The sequence below is a fragment of the Brienomyrus brachyistius genome, chromosome 23, assembly GCF_023856365.1.
Source record: "Brienomyrus brachyistius isolate T26 chromosome 23, BBRACH_0.4, whole genome shotgun sequence".
In the NCBI taxonomy this organism is placed as follows: domain Eukaryota; kingdom Metazoa; phylum Chordata; class Actinopteri; order Osteoglossiformes; family Mormyridae; genus Brienomyrus; species Brienomyrus brachyistius.
The window spans coordinates 3,002,987-3,014,164 of record NC_064555.1 but is presented as its reverse complement, the minus strand read 5'-3'; the positions used below and the strand labels follow the sequence as shown (position 1 = coordinate 3,014,164).

Below are 11,178 nucleotides of genomic sequence, written 5' to 3'. Positions count from 1 at the left end.
GTTACTTAATTTTCATATTTTGATCTCAAAAACAGAAGAGACACTACCAACTGTACCTCAACGAATCAGCCTCCTGTGATGATACAATACCACTCACAGCCCTGAAATACATGTACAAATATCTCCAGATGCCTGTTAACTGAGTGTAAAATAATGGCTGAAACACAGGGACAAAAGACCAAAAGCTGCCCAAAGCCACTGAATTTGGCTTGTCTTCATTCCATTTACTGCACTGAAACATCAATATTGTTGAATTGGCGGCTTTAGCCGTTAGCCTCTTTTAGCTACACTAAAACTCCTTTTAAACATTAGTTGCAAACGGGCAGAGTTGGGTAATTCAGGCCTAGAGAGTAAAAGTCCAGACCGAGATTTTGTTTCAACCAACTAGCTGAGGACTGTATGACTGACTCTTCATGCTCAACTGGTTGGTTGGAACAAAATCCCGGTCTGGACTTTTACTCTCTAAACCTGAATTACCCAAATCTGCAAACAGGTATCGCTTTCATTGTGCTTTGTTTGCCGACTTGTTCGTTTCCCAGACCTTTTGTTCTATTATGGTGAATGTGAATGAGATAGTAATCATTATATATTACTTTGTGCAGCAGTTGTGGAGTCCGATCCTCTTGGTGGTACATTGAGGAACCCTTGGGGAAGCCCAAGGTGCAAAATCTTACGTGGTTCTCATGTTGCCATGTCTATCTTCAGAACATCCTATAGGTGCTACAGCTGCAATCAATTGGATTGCAAAATGACCTTTGCAGGCAAATACTAATTTCGTAAGACTGATTATCCGAAGAACAATCCTCCATAGTCCACTACATTTTGCTGTTAGCAGTTTGGCTTTTTAATAATCACAAAGGTAAAGACCTTCCAGATTTCATCAGGCTATCTGCCGTAAAGAGACTTCAAAGTGGAACATTCATCAAAAGCTTTCGGGTTTAAACATAAGGTGAACTTCTGCCCTAAAAATGGCCTTTTCAAACCTGCAATTTTCAGTCTACATTTAAAGGCGTCTGGGGGCCTCTGCAAAGAATAAATTATGGATGATATCGATCTTCAAAACTTTTAAGACAAATGAAGAGCACATTGCAGCTCCCTGTGGACCAAGCTTGTACAAGCTAGGATGCAACTCCTTGCCAGTAACACGATATTTACGTTCCCTTTAAAAGATATAAAGTTCTGTCAGATTTATTCACTTACTTGCGAGTGTTATTGAGGCAAATTTTTTTTTTATTTATTTTGTTCATAAATCATCTTTGTACAAACCTCCTGCTTTAAAAATATTGAGAAACTGAAGTTTTTGAGGGTAACCTGGCAAACAAAATCATTATCAAACATCATGGTGACAAATATTTTAGAAAAAGATTTACAAAGGAAATGTCCCTAGAAAATGTAAAAATAATAATAATAATTAATAGTCCCACAAAATATTACGAAAAAACATCTAAATCGTTTGGTATCAGTTATGTTGCTTTAAACAATATTTAATTTTTTTTTTAACAGGAAAAGCTTGTTAAATAAACTGTTATGTTTCCACATATAAAAGCACAATACAGTTATAATTCAGCAATTACTATAAGCAGAAATAAAACATGCTGTACATAATCTCAGAATTTGATTATAATACACTTTTTCAAGCAATATGCAATGGAGAATGGTAAAACCACCGAAAATAAATTAGCCAAATGCAGTTACTAATATACAGTGACAGGACAAATGAGGCTTGGTGGGTGGGATTATTGTAGGCTGTCAATCACCTGCTTAGCCATTTCCCATTGGTTAATTTGTTTGTTGCTGTGGGGCTCAACCCAGCTGTAATTGACAGCTCGCGATAATCTCACCGTGGCTTTCACAGCCGCATTTCTCCTGTCAGCGGTAATAAATGCGCGAAACTGAGGAGAACGGGACTGATTGCGAAATATCTAGAACACCTTGAGAAACACGTCTCATACACCAACACTGCCAAACAGGTGAAATTCTTGGGGAAACCATGACATACGGCACGAGGACGACAACGTGGACACATAATGGGACACGCAAGAAGAAAAACAAAAGACAAATAAAGATTAACTTCAACACAGTTCCACATGGGGGGGCCTGGGATTATTGCACATCAGGGCCTAGTTTCGGCGTGTAATTATACACGTCCTTCTGAGCACCAGCTAAGTGTTCGAGGGGGCCGGTATACAATAACCACCTGTTCAAACCCTGCTCACTGAACCAGGGTTTTAGTCATATTACTTTCTGTGATTTATACCAATGGGTCCAGATCGTCTCCATGGAAACCCCCGGACATTCCATACAGCTCAGATCCGTCCACCGCCAACTAACCGAACTAATTAACTAGCGGTGGAATGGAACAAATATCCAGAAGGGGGGGGGGGGGGGGGGGGGGGGGGTTGCAAGGAAAAGTTCCAGACTCCCGGTTTATGCTAAGGCAAAGTAGCATGATCATACGACGTATAACATTTCAGGTTAATAAACATCAAGAAAATTTTCTGCTTTTTCATTATATATATATATAACAATATGATTTGTAATTTACATTAATGTAAACATGGTCTCAAAAAGATTGTCTCAATTGTATCACTCACCAAATGTATCGAGAAGAAAGCTTGATTGTTTTCCTGTAGAAACGGGGGGTTCATTCTCACAGCGGTTTGAAAGGTAGCTATCACTCGCTTATTCACGTGTGCTTCTGTACATAAAAAGGTATTCGTTTGTTTCTTCCTTAAACAAAAGGAAATTAAGCTTGCAGCCAACTCTTCAATAAAAGAGAACCATTTAAATGGAGTCTGCGTGCCTCGTCACCGAGAAGTACGCTGGATCAGAACTTTTTCAAAAAGCTTCCGAACCAAAGAAACCAGAACAGCACACGGTGTCCTGAATGTCAATCAAACGGACGCCGATGACTTAAAATAAAGAGCAATCCTCCCGTGCCTACCCACCGAGATCCACCGCACGCTCCCATCGCCGTTTTCGAGCTCACAAAGTTAAACCGGCTCGAAACTTCGGTTCTGTACTACATGAAAATGTACCACTCCACGTGTATAAAAATCCACCTGCTCAAATACCGCAATTTGCACTGTAATGACTGTGAACCCCAAGCAGAAACGGGTATTTTGTGCATAGAAGCGAATATTGTATTTTTATGCAAGATATTTTACAGCGACCTGGGGCCCTGTCTACCCATATTTGTGCTTAATTCAGTCATATAGAAATATTCTTTTTGCAATAGCTCTTTCTAAAATGTCTACTTCACTGAACATTCGTTTAGAAAACCCCAACAGCCTCGAACATCGTTTTACGCAGACCTGAAACAAAAAAAAAGGACCTCGTTAAGTTCGGAGGCGGAGCTAAAACTCCTCTTCCATGCTGCTGGACGCAGTAGGCGTGGCTGGGTTGGAGTCCTGTGATAGGGATGCCACGGTGACGATCCTGGGCGAAGCCAGCACGTCGTCGACGGTGTCCTCCATGTCCTCCGTGGTGACGATAGCTAGCGCTGCTCCACCCTTCTTGTTCTGGTGGGTCTTTATGTGCTTAGATAAGTGGTCGCTCCGCATGAACCGCTTGGAGCACTCGGGACACTCGAACCGCTTCTCTCCTGCCGGGGTACAGATGCAGGGGTATTTACGAGTGTCAGCACCCACGCAGCTCCGTGCAGCTTCAGGTGTCTGCGCATATGTGTGCATGGGCGTCCCTGTGGTCGCATACGCCCACTCACCCGTGTGCGTCCGCCGGTGACGCTGCAGCTCGTCGCTCCTGGTGAACCTCTTCCCGCAGAAGATCCAGTTGCAGACGAAGGGCCGCTCGCCCGTGTGCCAGCGCAGATGCGCCCGCAGGTGCGACGTCTTGCCGTACACCTTCCCGCAGCCTTCCATGTGGCACACGTGCTGCTTCTTCTTCCCCGGATCGCTGTTCCTGGGAGACGGTCACCGGCTGAGTGAGTGGGCCGTGTCCGTGGGCTGAAGGGCGGTGTTAAGCAGTAGCCACGGTGACCTCTGTCGCCGCCCCACATCAATAAATCTGGCCGACTGATCCACCGGCACCGTTACCCCCGCATTGTTTTATTACCACCCTAAACCCCCCAGCTGGAAGGTTTCACCCCTGGCTACACCAACAAACATAGCTGCCCGCTGAAGGACACCCAATCAAATTCTTCTGCAAGCACTGTAAGTGAGGTCTCAGTCCGAAAAAATACCAAACTCTTGTGCCCTGAAGCACATCTAACGGAGACGTCTCAGTTCTGGATTTATCATGATAATTAACATTCAAACTGATATATAAATATTAATTACATTGCCGGTATGCAATATAATTCTTTAATTACACACAAGTTAGCAATTTATGCCACTATTAGCTACTTAAACACACTAGCTGTTTGAGTTAAAACTGTGTTTGCAGTTTTAATTAAAAAAAATATATAATTTAATTCAAAACAAATTCTGTTTCCCTGCTATACCAAACTCTGAACCTATAAGCAAGAATTTTATGTTCTGCTGCAATCTCAGATTTTCTACACTGTGTGAAGTTTTTGATTACAACTCTGACTTTAAAAATACCTCCTGATGTTCTTTAATTCAAGTATTTGCATTTTTGGCTCAATAATTGCGCAGTAGATTGTTTTGTCACATGATTAATCAATTATCAAAATATCCCTTTTTTGCAACCCTAGTTCAATCGTACCACGACAGCATTTTTAACCTCAGCCTAACCCAATTTCACGAGTTCCCCATATGATAGCATTAGCTTAGCATTAGCTTAGCATTTCCCCCGCCTGCCCTGAGGTCCAGCGAGCCACGCTTGCCTGCTCTCGCCATCACGGCAGTTGGGACAGGAACACGCCACCCGCCGCAGCCGCTTGGTGGGCTGCCCCTCTTCAGCTGGACTCTGGACGCGCGAGGTCTGGTCAGGGCTAACGGCGCTCAGGGCTGCCGCACTGGCGATGCTGCCGACGGTAACTGTCACTGGAGTTGGCTGTACCTTCACCCCACCCTGACCCTGCTGCTGCCCTGCAGGGAGGAGGAATAGATTTACCAGCCGGAACAGTCGTTCGCAGACTCGTCATTTTCGTCACGCGTTTAACTTGAATCCCTGAATGTTATCCTCAGACCTCAAGTTTATTGTCAGCTTTTAGTGACTCTGGCTCCTCAATTTGCGCATCCTGGTTAAGGAAGTTGGTAAGAAAGTTCCTACGAAATTGTGCATTTTTAAGCCTGTAACAATCTGCTAAAAAAGAAGCTCAAAGAGAATCTACTTGGAGAATCACTCAAAATGAAGGTTTTCCACAATTAAGCTCTTTAACAGACAGCTGTCTGTGGTGGGAAAAAAGACAAAAACTAAATGGACTCCAACATTCTAGAAGGTTCTTGTTGGCACTGCATAGTAGGAGAAGGCCTGAAGCTGAACTTAAGCCCCCAACAACTAAACCCATGAATGGGCTGCTGCGGTTCCCGGCTGCTGTGGTTCCCGGTGGCACAGACACACCGCCATCCCCGGGGGGGAGAACTTGATGCTAAGTGTCGAAGTGTAACAGAGTTTCAGTTCTTACAACAGTGTCAACCAACGTTTTGATGTCGCCTGACTTTGACATAATTAATAAAAAGAGCGAAAGAGAAGATTTTCTGTATGAGATCAACCCTGTCAGCATGATTAAGTAAAAAAAAAATAAAAAATAAAGAAATGAATACATCAATAGCGAAAGTAAAATGCCTGAAAAGTCATGTGAGATCATAAACAGACATCACAACATTTCCAGTTTTGCAGGAAACATGTTACTGGTAATTTTGCTTCTCTTACTCTGTGGGGTGTGTGTGTGTGTGAGACAGAGAGAGAGAGAGAGAGAGAGAGAGAGAGAGAGAGAGAGAGAGAGAGAGAGAGAGAGAGGAAACAAAAGGAAGATGCATGATCACACTCACTAACTTAATGTGTGGTCTAGACAACTCTATCCGCATAAATTAGACAAACTGCACTATTAGAAAAAATTGTAACATCCACGGCCATTTCTGCTCTGTCCACCTTCTGTAACTTTCTGTAGGACACATTTATTTCCCTGGCTGCATTCGCGGTGTATCACCCATCCAGATTCTACCAAAAGGCCGCCAAGACTGTCCCGATGCTAGCAGACCAGACAGCCAATGCGTGTGCAGAAGACTGCGGTAGACAGAGGGGTCCATGGAATCCATGTGACGAGAAGTCCCACATCCCTGAAGATACCACAGCGTGCCAGCCTGTCATGCGAGCATATGGGGTAAATTCACCATCAACCATGGAAATTTGTTTGGCAGAGTGAAGACATGATGTTGTGTGTGACCATCACCATGAAGAAAGATGCAACCTTAATAACTGCAGAAAACACCGACAAATACACAAGGTAAAATAAGCCTGCATTTTGCTTACACTTTACTAGAGACACTAAACTACAATAAAGTTTCTGCAAACTAATTTCACCAGAGGCCCGATAAACCACAAAATTGTCAAAAACATTGTATTATAGAGGAACTTCACCAAATTATCTTTCATAAGCCAAGGCATGTATACAAACACTCATCCCTATTAGAAGTTTAATTTAAAAACGTCTCAGTCTGACCATAAAGGGATCAATTGCTAGAGCCCCTGCAGAACTTGGATACCAGAGGGAGCCCCCTAATCACCCAGCCAGCTGGAAGACTCCTCCTCCACCGGCAGAACCCTGGTCATGCTCACCAACCACGTGTCCTCATGGATACACAAAAGACCCAAAGAGAATTTCACAACAAGCATTTCAGGCCACAGACTGCCCCAGCTGGAAATGTAACATCCAATTCTGTGCACTTTACCTTTGTTATTGGCTGTCTAGGTCAGGACTCTTTTACAAAATACATCTTAAATCTCACTGGGATTTACCAGGTTAAGCGCCAGTCAATGAATGGACGTCAATAATAATTAAATCCTATGACTTACAGCTTAGTTGTTGTATATACTGTTAAAAGGCCATGAATAAAGTAGGTCTAATGGTGTAGCGAATATAACGCATATAATGCAATGAATGCAAAAAATGTCACTTATAATTATGAACTATACATTTTCCTTAAAGTAAAATCGCACAAAATACCTGAAAAATGAAGTGCAAATTAAATTAAGCAGGTATCTATCTATTCATCACTTGAATGATAGGCTACCCAATGAGGTTATTTAGTGAGAATAGCACCTTACCCTGCACCCCCGTGATGGCGACGGGCACCCCTTGCATTTGCACCCCTGCTCCAAGGCTGGCAATGTTCAGGGTCTGGATGTTGGGTCCGGGGCTGAGCTGCGCCGCGTTCAGTGTGATCGGCGTCCCGCTCAAGGTGATGGGGGCGATCTGCGCAAAGGCGGCCCCGCCGGCGTTTGAGGTGACCGGGGCCAGCGCCAGCTGCTGGGGGACCCCGGCGCCCTGCACCTGCACGTTCGGTATGTTCTGGACCTGCACCGTCTGCCAACTTAGCTGCCCGGAAGGGGTTAAGGTCGGGGCTCGAATGAGCACCTGCGCCGGGCTCTGCAGAGCCTGCAGCTGCGGGAGTGTTTGTATGGTCTGGCCCGGCTGCAACTGGATCGCTTGTGGCTGCAGACCCTGGACGAGCTGCTGCTGGGGCGGGTGGACCTGGATCTGCTGCAGCACGGGCTGCCCCACGATCTGGACCTGCTGGATTTGAGCCGGCTGGTCTTGCGCCGCCTGGATCCCGTTCGTCTGAATTTGACCCGGACCATCCGCGTCGGCGGGGTGGCCTTTCTGCACCACAGCGCCCGAACCAGAAAGGGCTGTATTGAAATCCGACGTATCGCTGCTGGGAGTCCCGGCACAGGTGGTCGTAGTAGATTCTGCCGCCGTGCTACCAGCGCCCGAGATGGGCGTGGACACCAGCTGAATACCGTTGGAAACCCCGCCGTCTGTAGGCTGAGCCAACTGGACGGACCCTCCCCCTGCCGCCACCGCGTTGATCACGGGCAGTGCCAGCGTGACTCCGCCTATGTTGATAGGCAGCGTGGTCACCATCTGAGGCTGAGCGCCCTGAATCGCCTGCAGCTGCAGAGGGAAAGACACCCCCGGCCGAATCTGAAGGGGAACAGCCGCGTTAGCCGCATTTTGAGCGACGATGTTAGTGGCCGTGGCGCCCCGGTTCGGAGCTGCGAGGATCACTTGGTTATTTCCCGCGGGGATGAGCTGAATCTGATCGGGCTGCACGTTCACCGCAGCTGCGTTTGCCGTGTTTATCTGGATCTGCTGGCCATCTGCGGTCTGAATGTGCGGTATTACTTGATACTGAATACTGCCTGTGGGACTGGACATGTTCTGAACTTGGAAGATTTGGTACTGCTGTTGTCCTCCCGGCGCATTGCTCAAGCCGGCCGCTTTAACTCTCTTGCCCGGGGTCCCGTCGCTGCCGCTCTGTGCAGCGTTATCCTTAGACCCGGAGGGCGGCGTGGCCACTATCTGCCAACCGCTGCCCGCAAGCTGCGCGGAGACGAGTTCGAGCTGCTGCGGGTGGTTCTGGAGCTGGACGAGCCCCTGGTTCGGGTCGATGATGAACTGCTGCTGCCCCGCAAGCTGCCCCTCGCCGCCGATCTTGCTGCATGTGGCAGCGAGCAGCGCAAGGGGAGACGGCTGTGCATCCTATCGACACGGAAAAATAAAACAGAAAAGAAAGAAACACACACACAGCAAAATGTGGGCGGGCTCACAGGAAGAGAGTGGGTGTGTGAATTACATGTTCTGCAAAGAATAAAAAAGCTTTGACTTAAAATAATGTAGCTGGCAGATATCTAGCAAGCTGTTAAATCCGTAAGAATGCATTTGTATCTCGCAACAGATTCCACCCAGCACAGATTCTCTAACTGGGTTATATTGAACAGAAATAAGATTGTTTAGGTAATCGTTATTTGTTGTTGCAACATGTCCACAAACGCCTCCCTGCTTCATCTCAACTCTCCGATTGCTGTATTTCCATTGTTACAACAATAAGCGGGGGGGCTGTTTGCGCTCGCATTCTGCTCTAAACTTCACTGTGGAGCAACGCACGAATTCAGCCAGCAAATCGGGCGATAGTTAAAACTACCTGCAAATTTAGTTCGAAGGCTGACACGTCGCGTTATTTCGTGCATTTAAAAACGGGGGGGTCTTGATGGCGAAAGGGGGTGGGGGGCGATCGACGTCAAGTTAGCAGCGATGACAGTCTGGGTTTACCTGTGAACCTGAAGTTTTGCCTTTATTGCCATAATCACCGCCAGTCGCCTTCCCCTCATCTGTCGCCATCGCTTCCTTCTTTTTATCTGAAATGAAAAATAAAAGTTTCAAAACGACATTAATGAATATTATGCAGCCTTCGGGAAGAACTATAGACTGGGAAGTGAATATCAGTCATTTTGTCGCTTGACATTGTAACCTACATAACAAAACATATGAAAACGCGTGGTTGCAAAGCCGATCCAATGGATACGAAGTAAAGGTTAACACCCCAAAAGAGGCTGTCTCTTTCACATATTGCCCAAATACCAGATCAAATAAAAAATAGTAAAGAAATGGAAATAGTATTTAAAAAAATCTTTCGAGGGGTTAGCTAAGTGGCAGAAAGAAGGAGGGGTGGAGACGGATGGGAGGGGGGTAACGTACCACTCATCCTGCATTAATAAGATCGGAGAGGAGTTGTTTAAGAAAAAAGGCCGGACGGTATGGAATCAGAGGCTGGCTGAAGCCCGAAGAAGGACGGCCTATTTTTTTCCACGAATGGCTACTGCTAGGCTGTGGCGTAGCTCCTCCGACCGCTAAGGTTTCTCTCCCTGACTAGGGGATCCTCCCGTCAGGAAGGGCGGTGCCAAATCCGAGCGCGATCAACCCCCTAGAATAACGGTGCAAAGAAGACATATCCGGCCTCTTCAGCCTCGGAGTGCGCTGCTGCTATAGTTCCGTTCATCGTATTTTGTTCCTGTATGCGAACATTGCTAATTTGTATCCAATCGAAGTTACAAAAAAACTGTCCCCGTCTGAAGACCAACCCATTCATATTTAAACATCTGACGAAAATCAACGCCTATTCACGCCCCCTTTGGAAACCTTGCAGCCACACGGCACCTTAACCTGCTATTTGTTGCAATTCTCTCTCTAGTACCGCGTTGATATTTTTTCTTATATATAAAGCTGACTGTAAAATCATTCAAACCCGATGAATTGATCATATTTTTATTTTGTAGGCGGGTTTACCTCCCTTTGCTTTTGCACGGGGTAGAAGAGCCCTCTATATCGAGGGTTGATATGGGAATTGTATTTGGTGAGCGGTCCTTTTCAAAAACCCATTAAATCGCCAAGGACTACAGTTCCCAGATTACAGGGCGGCAGATACGCTCGGCCTGGTAGTCATGCTTGGTTGCGGAGAAAAGCAAAGGGCGGTAACTCGTTTCATGTGGGGGCAGGGCGAGTGGAAACAGGAGTGGGCAGTGTGATGAGCAGCTCCCCCCCCGTAAACTCGCGGTTTTGGTGAATTTTCCGCGGAATGAAATACAGGGCAATTAATTTTCCGATAAAGATTAGGACACGTCCGCTGATTCTGTGCAGAATTACGAGGTTTGAGGCGCTGTTTTGTTACCTTAGTCTAGACTCTTCTTGAAGTGAATCGGTTGGTTGACCCTAAAATTAATGCATGATATATCTTAAGCAAATTTTATGTATGCATTTAAATGCCAAAATATTTGTGAGCACTCATAAGACGTGCAACATAAAAACAGTTGAAAATATATAGTTACATCAAGTGTTTTAGTAACACAGGAAGTCATGGGTATGAGAATCAAGCGATCGAAGATGAACGGGGTTACTGACAGCCGGTGTCATATAGGTAATCTATAAATGAGGTCTGAACGTAGCTAGGGGTGATACCGGGGTTACCTACTGCTGTTACGAAGGTGCAGCATCTTACAAACCTTGTAAATCATGTCATTAATGTTGACATGATATATATATATATATATATATATATATATATATATATATATATATATATATATATATATATATATATATATATATATGTGTGTGTGTGTGTGTGTGTGTGTGTGTGTGTGTGTGTGTGTGTGTGTCAAATGGTTAAAAATGCATGGTTAATCAGGCGCCATGGCAACACTGAACCGTACCCGGTGAATGCAATTTGTTGCCAAAATGGGAGTCCACCT

The 11,178-nt window shown here is 45.5% G+C and overlaps 1 protein-coding gene across 2 annotated transcripts; it reads right to left on the bottom strand.

Moving 5' to 3' along the window:
- Positions 1–1,222: 1,222 nt before the first annotated feature.
- Positions 1,223–10,166, bottom strand: sp4 (sp4 transcription factor). 2 transcript variants are annotated; one of them, XM_048993225.1, is made up of 6 exons: positions 9,629–10,166; positions 9,203–9,288; positions 7,195–8,632; positions 4,808–5,012; positions 3,725–3,921; positions 1,223–3,604 (listed from the first exon to the last, which is right to left on the bottom strand). In XM_048993225.1, exons 1-6 carry the CDS (start codon positions 9,633–9,635, stop codon positions 3,357–3,359), a joined length of 2,181 nt encoding a protein of 726 aa, XP_048849182.1. In that variant the 5' UTR covers positions 9,636–10,166; the 3' UTR covers positions 1,223–3,356. The 2 variants fall into 2 exon arrangements, with proteins under 2 accessions (XP_048849182.1, XP_048849183.1); XM_048993226.1 differs by lacking the exon at positions 9,629–10,166 and adding an exon at positions 9,406–9,595.
- Positions 10,167–11,178: the final 1,012 nt, after the last annotated feature.